Source organism: Conger conger, chromosome 2 (genome assembly GCF_963514075.1).
Source record: "Conger conger chromosome 2, fConCon1.1, whole genome shotgun sequence".
Taxonomy (NCBI): domain Eukaryota; kingdom Metazoa; phylum Chordata; class Actinopteri; order Anguilliformes; family Congridae; genus Conger; species Conger conger.
In genome coordinates, this window is record NC_083761.1 from 14,211,401 (window position 1) to 14,230,468 (window position 19,068).

The following is a 19,068-nucleotide window of genomic DNA, read 5'->3' on the forward strand; positions in this document are numbered from 1 at the left end:
GCCATAAATACCAACCAATTTACACAAAAATGACTGAAGAAAACAAAATGATATTTTTGCCACTGGTTCCCTCAGGGCAGGGCAGAGCCAAACTGGAGTTTCTTCAATAAAGCATTATTGATAGGTTAAGACCAACACTGTCCGCTAATCCCTAGTAGATACTACTGCGATGTATTGACAAAGGCTACACTAGCTCACAGTCTGCGGCGCTTTGTCGATAACGACGAGGGAAAATGTTTGTGTTTCAGCCTCAGCCATCTTCAAACTTATTGTATTTCTGAACATGTTCTGAATGTTATTCCCCCGGAATAACATTCAAGTTAATGTCAAAGGAGTGGATCTAAAGCACAATACTTTGCAATGAATGCACATTAAATTAATAAAAAATTGTGCACAATCTCAAATGGGAAATAAAAGGCACTAACAGCGTGTGATTGGGGAAATAGTTTGTACTGTAACAATGTATTATTATTTGCTATGTAATGGCATAAAATAAAGATGATTCACCCTAATAAGGTTGACCAGTCAGATCACCTTCATACAGCTGTGTTCATGCCATGACTGCACACTGCCCTCTCTGTCTGGTGGAAGACAGAGTTACAGCTCTGTCTGCTTTCCATAATCCCAATACATACTGTAGAGCAGCGAGACTCAACCCCAGGTCCTGCGGGCTGCAGTGCATACAGGTATTCGCTCCTACCATGAGCTACACCATCTGATTTAACAAATTAGCTTATTATCTGAACCAAGCAGGTAGAATAATAAGTGAAATCAGGTGGTGTAGCGCACGGTAGGAGTGAATATCTGCAGACACTCCGGGCCGCAGGACGTGGAGCGGAGTAACGCTGCAGTAGATCCTCGCTCAGACGTCACTCAGGTCAGGAGGTCAACAACCCCATCGACCCGATTCCGTTCTACTCGTTCCCATACTGCACCCAGCTCAACTGGACTTTTCGGTTCGTCAGGTTTCTAAACTGGCCAATGACCAACTGATTTTGAAAGGTCAGCGCATTTCAAAGGTCTTCTCCCCTGTATGCTCTTGACTGGGATTGAGAAATGGTTTGGTTTGGTTTGGATTGAGCCCACGGACAAAGAGGGGGGGCTATGGTGGCAGACTGTTAGCTGGGAGTGGGGGGATTTAAGTACGCATTGTTCTCTGGTGTTTCACTTTCCTTTCCTAAGACAATCTCGCAGGATTTCTGCATTAAAGGGGGAAAGGATTTATTACGAAAGTGGGAAAAACGCCAATTAAACTGCCAATTACAGTGGCTTCTGATTAAATCGGGAGGGATATTCAGTCATCAGCGCTTGGCAGGAGACAGAGATTTGTATTCATTTTCCACAAAGGTCACATTGTTCCCAAGTTAAACCTGCATTAAAATGCTGCAGCTGCCATAACTGACTCTAATGTGACACAAATCTGCCTGTGACACTTCTGTCATTGAGCTAGAGGTGAAAAGGAAAGGCAGGATTTCAGAACCATTAGTGACTACTTAGTTGTGTGTTTACTCTGATTAAAGAAGTTTTATGAAATACTGCTGGAATAGGTGAATTTAAAATATATGCTCCAGGTGCACCAAGTAAATGCATTGTCACAGTTACTGTACAGTATAATTACTCTCATAAATCTTTCCTTACTGAAATTACAGTTGCTGGGCTAAAAACCACTTATTTGTAAATACTGTAATTAGAAGGATATAACAGTGTTGTAATAGTATAAATGACAAACAAAACAATCGTTAAAGTTCCTCAAACATTCAAGGGGGTGCATGTTAATCTGCTGGTGAATCTGTGAAGCAAGAACCATTAAAGCCATCCATCTACAAGGAAGGGGAAGTATATAAATCTGTAGAACTTGCACTGGCATGAACTCCTTCATCATTTCACTCCGTCAGTCTTAAAGGAACCGCTTTTCTGGCTGATCTCTACGCAAACTCTCCCCACACGGAGTAACCATAAAACAAGTTCACACGCCAGAGAGCCGCAATGGCCGCCCAATTCATTTATCTTTATTCTCTAAAATAATTACTTCATTGCCGATGGGGCATGCTCTGTACTATTGCCCATCCTTCTCCATTTAGATTAATGCCAGTTGCTATCTGGGTCTGGACCGGAGCCCACACTTCTACACAGGACCCAGTGGGCCACAGGGACACGTGGAACGTTTGTGATGTTGTTTTCAACCTGTTCCTCAGGTAGCGAGGGTGTGTGATCACAGTGTGCGCTGTTCGTACCCCCTCTGGGCGCCCGTCGCCGGCGGTGATGATGAGGACGTACTGATCGGTGGTCTCTCTGTCCAGTGCCTTCCTCAACACCAGTAGCCCTGAACTGTGAGGAGAAGAGACATACGTGAGTTTAGACCTTACAGAAAACTGTAAATGTGCCACAAAGGGCAAGTGCGATCGTCTGGCAGTCGGTTGCCAGTTCGCCAGTTCGATCCACCACCTTAGGTGTCGAAGTAAGACACCTAACCCACCGATTGCCAGATTGGTACCTTGCATAGTAGCCTATTGCTGTTGGTGTGTGAATGTGTATGGTATGTGAATGTATGAATGAAGTTTTGGATAAAAGCGCTATATGAATGCAGGCCATTTGTAGAGTTTAGATTTATTTTCGTCTTACTGTAAAATTATAAATCTAAATGAGTGAACAAATATCACATGAAAGCTTGTATTTGACACAATGGCTTCCAGACCATTAGAATGAACTAGACTGAATCACACTGAAATAATGATTAACAGAAGAACATGTCATATTGCATTGATGGAATTGAGGATTTTCCAGTCACATAAAACATAGTATTTTTATACAAAATGCTCTTGGCAAGGCATGAAATGAAATAGACAGGCACTCGTTTAACGGTAGACGTGTTAACTGTCATTGTTAGTGTGGTTCAGACTGATACGTGTACTGTGGAATTTATTTAAGCTCTTGGAGAAGCAAATCCAATTTAAAAAGAAAGAAAGGGAGGGGGATGGGGAGGGGCACAGCGTAGTGATATGTGCATGCTCCACCCACACCTCCCTCCTCCCTGGGCAGATTATGTGTGGCTGCGTTCTCCATCGCAGCATTCATAATGCAAAGGGACTTGGAGTGGATTGGCGGATTGGCGGATATGCCAATATGAGACGACTTTCATAGAACTTTGATTCAATGTTTAAATGCGGGAAGATTCACTTCAGTCAAATTTACATTAGTTTGGTGTCCTCCTCAGCGTTCACAGTGCTGTTTCTAACTCAGGTTGCATGTATACAAATTTTTCTTATTCCTTTCAACAACAATTTGTCCTCCAGAGTTTGCGCTGCATTGTACAAAGATTTAGGGGGGAAATGCCTAGAGGCTTTCAGTAATAGGAAGCAACTCATTCTTTCATATTTTCATTTTTAAGTATATACCTTTTGCATAGAAATCTTAACAGCTTCCAGTTAGAAATATCCTTTTATTTCTGGTAAGCCTATTGCTTAGCCTATGTCTCTGACTATTTTTTTATTATTATTTCTCAGCCTCATAATGGCTTCCTTGACTTTCATTGGCACAACTCTGGTCCATACATTGACAAAAACCAAAATCAAATCAAAAGCCCTTTTATACCTGCACTAAGGAAGTGCTTGAATACACCTGACTAATAAAAAACGCCTGTGAAGCCGTTTGTACCAAATATTACAATATTGCCAGATTATTAAATATTACATAACCCTGAAATGGGGGACTATGTTTAAAAAGTGCGGCAATTTTCTACATGGTGAAATCCAAAATGTTTATTTGAATAAAATCCGAAAATCTGCACTTTAACCGCATGTGAACTGTTGATTACAAATCTAAAATTGTGGAGTAAAGGGCCAAATCAAGAAAGAATAATGTCTTTGTCCCAAGACTCACTGTAAATATGAGAGGACTGTGGATCTGTGCAAAGTCTTTAACTGAGAATTCTTCCATGAAATGATGGTAGAAATGCCATATATTGTTTCATGCTGAACTTAACCATCAATTACCCAGCACTGGAGAAGCATTCATTCATATCTGTACAATAAACAGAAGGAGCTTGTTCTGGCCTGGTACTCATTGCTTGAAAGAACAGGTAATTGCCTCATGTATATTTATAAAGCATTGTCGGCTAAGAACAAAAAAAAATTAAAACAATCCAGTTACATTGCAAAAACACCAATAACAGAAAATGAAAGACAATCATTAGTAGCAGCTGTACAAAATCAGGCTTTAAGGTTAAAAAATGGAAATATTTTCTTTAAGGATGAGTAACTATCAAATGACTAAATGCTGAGAACCATTTTCCGCCAGAACAAGCCAGAACAAAGCAGTGGTGACTCAACCAACTGAAATCCATTTTTCATCCTCAGCATTCCTTGGACAGAAATGACAGATCATTGTTTGATGTCAACCACTTACAGCAGTGTGCACCCCTGGTCAAATGTGGGCACCCCTGGTCAAAAAACCTTTAAACAATTAATATCTAAGTGAACATAAGCAAACCTGACCTCTAAATGGTACATTGAACATGACACATTTCTTCACATTTTAAGGCAAGATTACTTTTTATTTGCATTTTTTAATGTTTCAAAATAATAATAATAATAATAAAAAAAAACACCTGTGCAAATGTTTGGGAACCCTGTCGGTTAGTACTTTGTAATTCCTTCTCAGGAGCTTGTAACCACTTCCTGTCGAGTCTTTCAATTCTCACTTTTAGAATATTCCTCCATTCTACCTGGCAGAACACCTCAAGCTCAGAAATATTATTCGGCCTCCTTGCATGCACGGCATGTTTGAGATCTGTGGTGGCCATTCCAAAACCTTCATCCGTCTTCCCTGGCAGTACTTCATGGTTGATTTTGTGGTATGCTTTGGATCATTGTCTTGCTGGAATACCCAACCTCTCTTCAACTTCAATGTCTGGACTGACCTTTGAAAATTAGCCTTCAGAATTTCTTGACATTTGGTGGAATCCATTCTTCCTTCCATTAGCAGAATATTTCCTGTGCCCCCAGCTGCCACACAACCCCAAACATAACGGATCCACCTCTATGCAAGGTATTCCTCTCTACAAAGGCTTTTTTTCTCCAAGCATATCTTCTTTGGTGGTTCAATTTTAGTTTCATCAAAGCTTTTGCAGCCTCTAGATGACCAATCTACACTGGTTTCAATATATATTTTTAATGTTGTTTTCCAGTGTATACTTTTATGACATCCCCTCAGTTCAGGAGTGGCCATTTTCCCATTTTACCGAAGAAGTTGAAAAGATCAAACCCTTATTTCTGTGTCTGTTTTTCAATGAAATCAATACTCAACAGTGAATGAAATGGTTGGCACTGCAAAACCCAAAGGAAAGGTACTGTATTCTACAAAGGTATCTTTGGAAAACCTTTAGCTTGAGAGTACCATTCCATTGGTATTACAAAGAACCTTTATATTTGTTGTCTTTGGAGTAGAACGACTGAGGTAGCATTAGCCATTTGCAGAAAGCATAATAACATAAGTACACCAAGGCAGAAGAACTGATGTACAGTGCCAAACATGTACATTTTTATATTAATTTTTTTTTAAACTACCTTTACTAAGAATTAAATGTATGTCTGTTAACCTGGACGTTACAGTTGGGAATTCAATTCCTCATGGTGAGAGAGCATATACATTTTCACAGCAAAACAAAATCAATTCGTCTAAATAACGGTTTGACAAAAACATGGACACTCGCTGAAGAAGATGGGCCTCAATCAATCAGGGAATATAGGTTGAAAAGAAGATTCTCATTCTCCCAATACAATCCTCAGCCAAGTGCTTCAGTTGTATTTGCTTGTTTATTGAAGAAACACTAAGAGCCCGAAACTTATTCAGATTTTATATTGTTTTCAGTCCCAGTGGTTGTAATTGTTAATCTTTCTTTTCAGATGTTGGAAGAATCCTGCAGAAAGCAAAGGTATCTCTTCCAGTGTCTATAAAATGAGAGCCAGTTAATCTGTGGAGGCTGGTGGGTTTACAAGTCAACACTTTCAGTCTACTCTTCCCAATATCTCTCCTCTATAGTCTTCCACAGTGGGAACCAATGCCACTACATTATTTCTCTTCTTCTACTAAGTGTTTGTTGTAGGTGATATTTCGAACAATGACCCAAACATATTTACCAACCCTAGACCCCCTTAAGCTTCCCAAAACAAACAAAAAGAAAACAACAAAATCAAATTAATTCTACTTTTCAAATGAGTAAATGATACTTGGTTTGTATTCATCCCTTTATTGCTCATTAATAATTTATTTAATCTGCAAAACATCTCCTGAAGCATCTGAGGGCACAGCTGGGAAGGAACACAATGTGTCATAGCAAATTCAGCTTCGCAGAGATTTGGGGAAAAGCATTTGCTAGCCTCACTTTCACCACATATTTCCAAAAACTGACCATGATACAGTACCGTAAGTAGAAAGAAAGAGATTCTTTAACTGTTGGTTGGGAATGAGAGTGGAACACACACTGCCTCAACCTTCACATCACTCAAATAAAACTCAACACAACTCAATGTCAAGTCCATATTCAAACATACTTCATGTTACATTTGAATAAGGGGTAGGTCAGAGTAAATGCATTTTCTCATTAAGTTACTCATGGGCTCTGAGAGTTTTAGAATCCCTGCTCCTGTACATAATCATACCTGGAAATAATTTTTAAATGTTGAAGAAGATACCATTCACAACATTTGAAAAGTTGTAAAAATTAAAAAGCAAAATAGTAGAAAAAGTTCAAGACTTTTACAGATGGAGCTCATGGATACATTGATATGTTCTTGCACAATATACGGCATTCTTCAGAAATCCCAAGCCAAGTAATTTATTAATTCAAAAAGACTGAACTTACCTCTCTGAGAGGTTGAAGTTGTTTTCTGAATCACCGCTTTGGATGTGGTACGTGATTGGATCCTTTTCCCGGTCCATTGCCTGAAAGGAAAAAAAACAAGATACATCTATATAATAATCTTACAAAGGTACAGACACAATATCGACAGATGCAAAAACTGCCACTAGACAACACAGTCTGAACTATAATGGACATCCAGCATTCACAATGAAGAGAGAAACCGGATCTGTTTGCAACAAAAAGCTATGACTGCAGCTGCAATTACTTTAATCTTTAAATTGCTACTTCTCTGAACCCTTGCAAATGCAGTGAACAGAAGCTCTGTAACCAGTTCTCAGCACAACGAGCACGTTTCAATGCGAGACACCTCAGTCAGGCTGGCGTCCATCATTCACCTTGTTTGTTCAGAAAAGTTTCTCTTTACGCTGTACTGTATTGTATAAACTGAGTCCATGATGATATTGCACTGAATCCGTACGTTCTTCCAGAGGGGTTTGATGGGCGTGTGGTTAGTCAGGGCGTCGGCAGGCCCATGGCCGCTGGCTCACCTGCAGGTTGAGCAGGACGGCCCCGGTCCTCATGGCTTCGCTGACCTCCAGGTTGTATGTGAAGAAGGGAAAGCGAGGGGGGCTCTGGTTGTTGGGAGGGAGGACCTCTATGTACACGGTGGTGATGGAGCTCCTGAGACACAAAATGGCGGGGGTCAGCAAGGGTTACTGACGTAATGCTGTACCAAAATAATAGCACATTTAAGGTACAGGCCTGGATTCACTCAACACTTCGTCTTAACTTCACATGGTTCGGAGGGGGCAGTTTAAATTTGCCGATGGCTTAACTTGGCAAAAACTGTGTGTGTGAAGGTGTGAAGAAGGGTGTATGAATGACATCAGGACACATTGGCAGATCCAGGCCACAGTTCATAATTCTGGAATGATGATAAAGCAAAAACAGAGATGCGAGATGTGAAAGCTAGTTTAGTCTTATAGCGTGAAGGAAAATGTCAGTCTAGTGTGCTGACATTGTTTATATTCAGCTGCATGAATTAAGAATTAGGAAAAGGTTTGATAATCAAGTTCAAGTTTTGATCAGCTTTATTGCAGAAAGAGTGAACAAAAAACATGGCTTTAAATGATTTCCAGGTAAAAAAGCAGTTTGTGAGCGGAGAATTCAAATTCCAAGAGTGAAACAGATTAAAAGTCAACTATTATTGCTTAGTGCAAGTGCATACATGAAAAAATGTAATACAAAATTCTTCAGAACAGATTCAGGGAAACTTTTTTGATCGAAACACAGTAATGGGAATGTTGAAGTCTCACTGTTTTAGATGTACCGCAGTGACACGGCAGCAGAATGCATTCTCATGAAATATCTATTTACGCTCCTTTATTTGGATGGGCACACTGATTTATACTCTCCAGTGGTGTGCTATAAACCCAATTCAAGGCTAGCCCTCTCTTGTAAAAAAGCGAAATGAACCCACCCTGTTCTTTCCATCTTAAATCCCCAAATACAATGCACCTGGTGCTTTGCTGTTTTTTTAACCCCCCCCCCCTCTTTCTGTAGCGCTGTGTGAGTGTGTGCTCCTCCTACACCTTTTTGTGAACCAGTGACTGTTTTCGCACCCTCTGAAAAACACAGCCTACTACAGAAGAGCCGGCTATTTCACAGAGCACGGCTCACACAGTGCTACAGAAAGAGGTGCGAGCGAGAGGTACAGATGAGAGGCAGGTGTAAGAGCAGATGACTGGTAAAATGTGGGCAGCTGCTGAGTGGCTACTTCGTGGTCATGTGGTGGAAACCTGAGACCCGGCCAAATTAAACCAGCTCTACAACAGCGGCACAGGCAATGGTACTCATATAGTTGGGCCTGCAGGTGGGTCAGACCTACCTAGGTTGGCATTTTGGTGGTGGTTCAACCAAGAAAAATGGTCAGGCCAGGATAGTATTTAGGTGGCTGTGGCCCACCCATGCCTATGATAAAGGTTTACACTTTATATGTAGATTTTATTGCTTCATTCAGCCCTGCCATGCTGCAAAACAGACCCTCTTGTCATTACCAAATCAATATGTTCCTTCTCGAGCACTGTTGTGCCACCTAGAATAGCCTGAAGAATTTTCTGCTGTACTGTAGCGGTACTGAGGAGTTCAATAGATGCAGAAGCACACGCTCAGCACCAGCGTGAAATAAACACAATAAACTTTCTGGACATGCAAAATCTGTTTCTATCATATGTTGTTTGGGTTTTATTGATCCTGCAAGCACAACGCGTAGCAGAGGGTACAAAGGCGGCATGATTAAACAGCTCGGGAGGAGGCATGTGCAATTATTCTGTAAACCTCACATTCCCACCTGCTGAGATGCCAGAAGGAAGGTGGTGTAGATAATATTAGTATCAGCACGGCGTTCAGAGCTGAGGCGAATCTGTCACCCTCCGAGCTCTCATCGATTCGGAGGCAGAAACACACACTGGTGGCGAGGGGGCCCACAATCGAGTGAATGTGACCGCCCCAGCAGGGTTCCCAAACCCCATCAGCCACCCCCCACTCCGGCCCACACCCGGCCCGTAATTCAGTTACCTTCTCTGTGACTCGTGGGCGTTATCCTCGGCCTTGACCGTCAGGGCGTATGAGCGTCCCACGACCAGGTCCACCCCGGGCGCCACGGCGATCAGACCGCTGCGCTTATCGATGGTGAAGTCTCCCTGATCGCCGGCCAAGATCTCGTAGCTTATCATCCCGTTGGGGCCCTCATCCGCATCCTGGGCCATCAGCTAAAAGCGAAAAAGCGGTGAGCTTTCATTCTTTTCCACGTCTTCGCTGCTGTTGATACAGTCTGCAATGCAGCACATTTCAGTACGATTGCCTGCGTTTGTATGCTATGTTGGCAAAGTGGATTTGGGCCATAGCTCAGTGTTCACATCTTCACACGGTCCAAAAGTGACACACAAGTTAAATTATGCAATACAAACCCATATACTCTAAGTATGTTGGAATAAGTATTAGGACTCTTATTAGTATAAAAAGGATTTTGAATCTATAAATTAGTTTAAATAGCTGAATATTTTAAGAGGGCTAAACTGTACAGCACCTTCGGGAATAGCTTTCCAGCGCTCTTATCAGGGAGTGCATATCTCCACTAATCTTCACTCCAACATCCTTTTAGGATCTCTTGGGCTGATTAGAAATACCGTGCTCGAATATCCACCTTATTAATATCAAGTGGCCTCCAGGAGAAAGCCTAAAATAATTTCTAAAGACATATCGCTAGTCAAGTGAAATACTCTTCAAACCAGAAAAGCACTTATTAAGCGGCATAATTTTATTTTAGAGAGAGATAGAAAGCGAGTGAGACAGAGAGAGCGAGCGAGGGAGATGGAGTGAGATAGAGCATGGGAGAGAGAGCGAGAACCCGCTGACCTTCTGTTTGTGCTTTTACCCCAGAATACTGTATCTAAGCAACTGATTCTGATCATGAGCTGAACACAAATGAGCAATTACCCAACGTCTTCCAATCCCAAATTACCACAGAGAAAGACGGCTGAGAACGAACCCACAGAGGACTGTTGCACTTATTAGTGATACGCCATTAATAAAGGTGAAACCTAATGCTGTTACTCTAAGTAAGTGGACTGTTTGCAAAAACAGTAAGTAGATATTGATTACCCGTAACACTGTTTCCCCCGGTTGCATGTCTGTGTAAACATCGACACTGTAGGAGATGTTGGGGAAGGTTGGAGTGTTATCGTTGGCATCGATCACCGAAATATTAACAGTCACCGGCACACTCTCCTGGACCCCGTCAGAGGCAATCATCTACAAGGAAAAAATAGACAAACATAAAAACTGAAAAACAGAACAATGATTGCAAATAAGCCAAAAGAAATCTAAGCCAGGCCTTGAAATTCCACCATCTACGCTAAGAAAAGAAAAACCTGATAGTCTTTCTATACAGTAGGAATATGAAACATTAAAGTTTTTTTTCTGTAAAATATTGATATTGACACACTTGGACTAAAGCCAATATTCCCATGCATGAATTCTCTGGAGAATCCCCCAGAGATTCCCCTTTCCTGAAAATCAAAGCCCTATTTTCTTCAGTAGAATGGGCGGCAATAAAAAAAAGGCATTCCTATTCATCAATTCGCTGCCCAGGGACTGGTATGACATCACTTTCAAGATCAGAGCGGCCAATCAGAGATGCAAATGCCACTTCCTCCCACTCTCATTATTGGTCAGGTGGAGGGTGAGGGAAAGGGGCCACGGTCGTGGGAAATCTTGTTCCAAACGTGCCAGAGACATGACAGAGAAGCAAAAGGCCAACAGGCTTAAGCCAGCCAATAACAGGGGATGGTATCCAGATCTTTGGGGACACATAAAGGAGCACAGGACAAGTGGTTTGAGATGAACGAGGGACTTTTGAGTTTTCATGTCCCCATGAAACTGATCTTGTAAAAATGCTGATCTTGAAACAGTTCCAAGGAGCTAACAAATCTCACAGCTGCCGACTCTGGTAATTCGCACCCCCCCCCGGATGAGGATTAGCCTGACCGTGTTACTGCCATTCACTCACACCCCTCCCCTGCTGGGGATTAACCTGACCGTGACACTGTGGTCCACTTTTAGCCCTGGCTTTCCAATAACTTTGGTTTCAACTCACTCGTCTTTACATTTCTTACTAATTTTTCATTTTTTCAAGTTCCATTCATTTTTCCATTCTCTCCACAAACTGGAACCTCAGATTTTGCCCATGGCACCACCACACCCCCTGTCCCAGGTTCAAGGAGAACTACAGGTAAAGCGTGGGCACTTCCTATACAGTACCCTCGCCTGTGGTAAAAGTCTATTTCACAACACAGAGCTCACTCAGCATTGCAGAAGAGAGCTATCATTGATGTGAAGAGTTGGATGTCTCGCTGGTAGCTGCCCACCAACGCAAAAACATTATGTTTTAGAGGCAATTACGTTTTGCTGCACAAGAATCAGCACAAGTGTAAAACCCCCTACAGCACTGATATCTTTCAAGTCCGACTGTTAAAATGAAATTCATAGACAAAGGATATAGCAAAGAGATAGCAAAGAAGCAGTATCTGTTATCCTCTGGATTAAACATAATGGCTTATATGAATTAATATTGACTTCAGAAGAACAAGGAACTGACACTCAAGTCGAAGTGTGAGTAGAAATAATGTAATTGTTGCTGCATAAAAATTAATGTGTGTGTGAGATAAAGAAAGGAAATTGAAAAGGGCTCACAGGTGCACACAGAAACCAAGAGCAAGCCAGAATCGAAGCATCCCTTTAGTACTTTTGTTGGTCCCTGTTGCTTAGGAACACTACACTTGAAAGCCTCGACAGCAGATGTGGCTAAGAGTCGGTTCTGCTTTTCTGTATTTGAAAGGCAAGTTTTTCTATCCTGAAAATAGGTGAGCAGCCTCTGTCTGCCTCCATGTGTGAACTGAACGCTTGAATTAATCTGTTGAAGAGCTGAAGGACTGTGTCGAAAGAAAACCTTTCAAAGAAATACAAATTCTAACATTCTCTACATTAATTTTTACTGGGTGATGCCATAGTAAATTATTGGAATCCAAAGATAATAATTAAAGGTTAAGTTAGTCATGAGTTAAAGATGCCTGCTGGTCTTGTTGTTTTCACGCCGTTTGAGGAAGGCTGAAACATGTCAGTTCTCACAAAACAATCAAAAATACCCAACTGAGAGTGCTTTCCTTCTTTTTAGATTACATGGTTTCACTTTCCTTGTGTTTTGCACAGTGAATATTCCTGGTCTTTAACATGTAAGCTACAGTATATAAAACTTTTGTAGTCACACAATAACAGGATATTCATACAGAATATTTAATTTGCAGAAATTCCAATTATAGTACTACTGTAGCTCTTTGGTTAATTTCAAAGTGATGCACAAAATGCAACACCAAAGGAACTGACAGCTGAAAAGTCCTTAATTTAGGCTAAATAGGGTAACAGAGAAGACTAAAGTAAACAATTTTACTGTGACAAGACAGAGAATTTAAATTGGAGGAAACATCTACTGTATCCAAAACTATTTTTGTTACACTTTTTACCGATGAGAAAAGAACAAGTCATTATAACAATACAAATGATTACCTTACATTGTTATAATCACACATTATGATAAATTATCAGAATTAAATGATTATCAACTGGCTTATCTATCAGCGGTACTTATTTTAGGCAGTCGGAGACCACTGCTATTAGAAATGTGCCTGTAATTATACACAATGGTAAGGATTTGGTCTCTGGGGCTTTGGCTGGCATGTATACCATGTCTCAGTGCTTTAATCAATCTTTGGCTGTGAGTACAAGAGGCAGAAGAGAGTTGGAGTGATCTGAATGCTAACTCTCCTGGACTGGCTCCCCAGAGCCGGGCTGGAAGGAGCAGACTCCTATTTGCATGCAGTGAGGTATGAAGAAGCCGGCATTCTCATGCAATAATTGCATGGTTGATGTGTTAGAATAATGAAATTCGCCAATTTTCAATTACATCAAATTAAAAAAAGAAAACAGATATATAAAAAAAATACACCAGTATGCACAGTAATGAATTATTCTGACGTGGCTAATGTGTTGATGTAGAGAAATTTATATCCATTAAAGTGTGAGCATGACCAACTTTAATCTTCTGATCCCAAAATAAAAATATCATTGCCTGCAGATTCACCTTAGCAATCATATAAACTGTACTTTAAAACAGAAGACTGAATCTGAAAGCTGACATTTAAATAGCATCTGTTAAGCTATTTGACAAAGATTTTGGTTTCAAAATAAGAAGGTGTAGGTACAGTAAGGACAGAACAAACAGAGCTCTAAAACTGGGTTCAGTTCTGAAGAATTTTGGTTTCTTATGAGGTACTTCTGGATTTAAAAGCTTGACACGAAAAGTGATAGCACTGAGGGAAAGGCTTATCTTCACACTCAGAAAAGGGAGAACTAATTGACATTTCTCCTTATAAACCAGTCCATTAATCTATAGAAAGCTGCAATGTCTGGGCCATGGTGCAATACACCCGCACATACACGCACACACACATGCATGCACACACACATATACACACACACACACGCACACACACAAACAACAGAATAGGATTAAGTCTAGTACAACATTCTACTAAGCTGACATGTGCTCCTAATGACAGGTTCTTCAAATTAAAGTTTTGTGTGTCCGCATTCAACTCATGAGCATTTTGTTCCTGTTGGCAATACACGTGGAGTTTAGGTATGAGAAACAAAAAGAACATTGTCTCACCGTAAATACAACTGAAGGTCACCCAAATGACAAAAAATGCCATGGTGGAAAATAGAAATTCCTTCTATGGCCATTCAGAGCATGGATTTTAAGAAAGGCGGATTACAAAGATTGGGTTTTACTCTGCGCATACTCTGTGCATTGCTTCATTTAATGAATCCTGTCAACTTTATTGTGCATGATGAGCTAAATATTTACTGCATGCTATGAAAGATGCATGCACAAGAGTCTGCAGAAACGGTTAATGAGATAGGCTACAGTATCACATTACATTACGAATCTCCCATTTATCTTTTTCCACAATTTAATTTTTCAATGAGTGCTCTTACACTGATTGCTTTTTCCTATACAAACAATCAATACAAAACACAGGCCTTTTTACTTTCCTTATACTGTATATTGCGGTACAGTATGTGCACAGAGGCACAGGTATGCGCGCACACACACACACACACACACACAAACACATGCACGCACAAAAGCAGAAGCCTTCGCTCCTAGGAATACTCAAATGAGGAAAAAATAAAAATAAAATTCAATGTAATTCAAACGGAAGGCCAATTTGGCAGATAATGCCACAGAATTCTCCACATCTACTGCTATGAAAACAATGCTGACCCAATGGTACATGTTGAGGTATGAAAGTGAAATAGAGATATGTACTGTCCACAAAATTATATCTACAGTATGAAAAGCATGAATTTTAATCTGTTATGGTGTTTGTAGGGTACTTATGTGTACAGTTTGACATTCGAGAAATGACATCCAGAGTATGAGAGAGTTATTAATAGGGAGGTAAAGCGGATTGAAACTTCCGGTATACTGCTCCCTATTAAATAGAGTGAGGAAAGCTACATATTGGCAAAGTACGTAGCGCTGAATATCAAAGTATGTTTTTCATGGCTTAACCACACTTAACCGCTATATACTGAATACGATGGGATTTCAGTTCGAAAAAAGTCATGTTCTACGTCGCCAAGATCAGCCATAATGCTTTCCCTTTCATAGTTACGAACTAGCATGATTCTGACTTATAAACTTGATTACAAATAGGATACATTTGTTTAATCAGTGGCCTAATGATGGCAACCGGCAACCAATGTCAAGCACAGTGGGGAAAAAACCCCATGGGCGCAAATGTGTTGGTACGTCCTGTGAGACTGACCATCCCAAGATAAAGAACATCATCTTTGTTGTTGCATTTGGTACACAAATCTGACTGCACGCTCATAACTACGGAATTTTTTAAAAACCAATGAAAAGCTGCATAGCTGTAATTTGCAGATGATCTGGAGCCTTGTAATTTTGTGTTTGTAGAACGATTTAATGCTTAATTTCCTTATATGAAGTTGTTGTTGTTGCCGTCTATTATGAAGTCCACTAAATGGTAAATGGTTGGCATTTATATAGCGCCTTTATCCAAAGCACTGTACAATTGATGCTTCTCATTCACCCATTCATGCACACACTCACACACCGACGGCGATTGGCTGCCATGCAAGGTGCCGACCAGCTCATCAGGAGCATTTGGGGGTTGGGTGTCTTGCTCAGGGACACTTCGACACAGCCCGGGCGGGGGATCAAACCGGCAACCCTCCGACTGCCAGACGACTGCTCTTACTGCCTGAGCCATGTCGCCCTACTAGCATAGCACTTAGCAGGATATTGGAAATGCCATTCAGGGGGACTTCCTCTTTACCTCCCTGTTTTTTGATCACTGAAAGGCAGTGGGCACTGTGGATAACTGAGTTGTGGCTGTGAGTGCATCAATTTGCGGTTTGTTTGCAATGATGATTCCACTGCTTGGAAATTGAGCAAAAAATGAAAGCATACTCTTTCAAGAAACCATCTCCGTTTGAAAGGGTTTTATCCCTAAACAATAAAACAGACTCCTTTTGAGTAGCCACACATTCAAAAGAAGTTTTCCACCTTACTTCTGGCATCTTTTAGTGGAAAATGTTGGATTTTTATTAACATGGGTTTACAGTATTTCTACATTTGCTGTAATGCACTGGGTGGTCACACAACTGGTTTGAACATACTGGAGAGTGGGTGTGTTTGGTTATAAGCTTACAGGAAGCCGTTTGGAACGCAAAATTGAAGTCATACTGTAAGAAGCTCAATGTACGGCATCATATGCTGGAGGTTCTGGGCCTAATCGGAGATGGATATCTACAATGGGCAAACTGGATTGCAGGTCCAGTACAGTGGATGCCCGTACTCTTGTGGCGCTGTTAGGAGAGCTGGGGCTGAGAGCAGGCACGGTGGAGGAGGGAACGGCGTGTTTGGCTGTGAAAAGCAGACGGAGCGGAAGGCCTTACCGTGAAGGTGTACGTCTGCTGCTCTTCACGGTCCACCGGTTTCAGCAGGGTCAGATAACGCGCTATACCCAGCGGCGTCACGGAGAAGATGGTGTTGTAGCTGTCCAAGGATATTTCCACCATGGGGTCTTTTGTCTTCAAAACAGGATTTAAATTGAATCAGAACAGATTCTCATTCTCAGGCAATAGCAGGCAAAGGGGGACATGCTAATGATACAAAGGGGGACTGCAGTAATCCTTGAAAAACAAAAAAGAAAGAATGATTTTTTTTTCATAAATTAGAAAATAAGTTTTAGTCTTTATAGAACAGCAGGTGGAATGATGGAGTGATGACATCGGTTTAAAGTGAATGGAGGACAGAGTCTCTCCTTGCAAGGTCCCTAGCTTATTGCCATCGGCCAGTTAAAGAAATGTCCTCTCAAATGGATAGAATAGGCCATATTGGAAAAGGGAAATTGCTGATCAGAGAAGAAGCTTACAGTTGGATTAATGTAGGAGGGCAGGCAGTTTCAAATCGGAAATAATGGCAGTGCTCCTCTGCACTCAGAGCGCAAACCTCTCCTAGAGTATCAGCAGACAAGCTTCAAATTAGTCCTTTCAAACAAATTTGTTGTGTGGCTTTCACTGACAGAAATACTCCTAAATTGGCTACATACATTTAGATTTCAGTGAGCCATGCCAAACAAACCTATACTTCTTCCATACATATTGATTTCTAAGGATTAAAATCTGTACTGAAGACTACTGGGGACATACTGTAAACAACATGTGCTACCCGATGAAAGATATTCATAGCTTTGGGTTTGTCTTTTCTATTTATAAAGTGGTGCTGCATGGCATTTTTACAAACATCTACATTCGAATAGAAGATGATGGGTTACAACTACATGGTTGGACAAAGGAAGGGCACATTTAAAACTATTGGGTAGATGTGGAATATACTGTATTGTATGCTGTATTGACGAAGCAAAGTTAATAACCATTCTCTGGCATTGTGTGTGTGAAACAACAAGCCATACATTCAAAACAATGGGTGGTTTATAATATAATTAAGCATAATGATCTGTGCCAAGGCTTGTGTGACAGCCTGCTGTCTGTGTTTGCGCTGGAAGATAATCGTTGCAATAAGCCTAAGAATAGGGGTGTAAAACTCCAGTGCTTGGTTTTTCAGATTTTCTTTCGATCAGCACACAATTTAGGACTTGGAAACAAGGTGTGCAGACTCATTAGCCGGTCTATGAGTTAAACAAAAGAATTATGTAGCCAGCAGACACAGCGGCCCTCCAGGATTCGAGTGAGTCATCCCTGCCTTAGAGAATATTACAATATTAGAACCTTACAATCACGGATATGCACTTTTTGAGGGAAATTTGCCCAAAAGAAAAAGGGAAAGAAAAAATTAAATGAAATATAATTGCTGCAGCCACATGGGCACTTTTGCAGTTTCAGGGCAGGGGCGGATGTGCTACAGAATGAGCCTGCTTATATTATATATATATATATATATATATGATACACTAGGTAACTACACATATTTCACAAAAAAAATTATAACAGCAATCATATGGACAAAAATTATAATGAACAACAGTAAATAAGGAAAAAAACTGTTATACCCGAGATTGTTATTTTAAGAAGAGGTCAGTAAGCTCAGTAAGATCACATGGCAATAGTTCACATTTAAAGTACATTTGAATTGCACTATGTCTCATAGATTGGCTGTTTTTAACGGACCAATCATTATATTAAGTCAGAGTCAATTTCTGAAAATAAGACCTAACACATACAAAAAAGATTAAACGTTTTTAGTCCTCAGTGTTGAAATAATATGTGACCCATTGGTGAAGCAATATTTGTTTGGGAGTATTGTATATCACAATTGAATAACATTTCTCAATCCTTTCTAAACAGTAACAAAAAGCATAACGCTGTCCGTTACAAATGTCTGCTTTGGGAATTCTCTGAGTATTGTACGTGTTCACCGCTGATAGAAACACATTCCTGCCAAGTACATTCGAAGATTTTTAGTTGTTTTTTTACCCCTGCACTCGGTATTCGACACAAGATGAACATCGCTAGAGTAACATTTATATGAATTCAGCTGATATGAATTCAAACCTTATCCTAACCTGTTGCAGTATTATTACCAGGGAGCTCTTTTCAAGATGGCTTTCATTGCCTTCATGCAATATCCGGCTGAGCATAATATTCAGGCTATTGTTCAGGCTGTCATAATATTCATAAAACACCCTGCTTCTTCTACACAATTTAAACCAGCTACAGGGAAGCCCAACTGAAATAAAGTGAAAATAAACGACTGTGACAGACACACGTTTTTAAAAATTATAAAACGGACAAAGCAATACCGAAAGCAAAAATTCCCACTCCATGTCTCAGGCCACTACATTTCAATTCAATTTATTTAATCCAGGAGTGACACAAACAGTTTTCTGCTGTGAAGGGTATGAACAAATGTAGAGTGGTACTTTTAAATTTTTTCTAATAAGTTATCCTTATTTCTGACATAACCGCAGGCACTGTTATTTATAACCGGTCAGCAATATTACTAAGTAATCATTATACACAAAAAAGGTCATTTT

The 19,068-nt window shown here is 40.5% G+C and overlaps 1 protein-coding gene across 1 annotated transcript in view; it reads right to left on the reverse strand.

The window, feature by feature from the left end:
• Positions 1-19,068, reverse strand: part of pcdh15b (protocadherin-related 15b) — a 158,040-nt gene that overhangs the window by 62,123 nt on the left and 76,849 nt on the right. Inside the window, exons 13-18 of the mRNA XM_061231247.1 lie at positions 16,469-16,603; positions 10,526-10,675; positions 9,440-9,633; positions 7,411-7,543; positions 6,863-6,942; positions 2,235-2,328 (exon numbers count right to left, since the gene is read on the reverse strand). Coding sequence (XP_061087231.1) covers positions 2,235-2,328; positions 6,863-6,942; positions 7,411-7,543; positions 9,440-9,633; positions 10,526-10,675; positions 16,469-16,603 — 786 coding nt within the window. The remainder of the gene's footprint in view (positions 1-2,234; positions 2,329-6,862; positions 6,943-7,410; positions 7,544-9,439; positions 9,634-10,525; positions 10,676-16,468; positions 16,604-19,068) is intronic.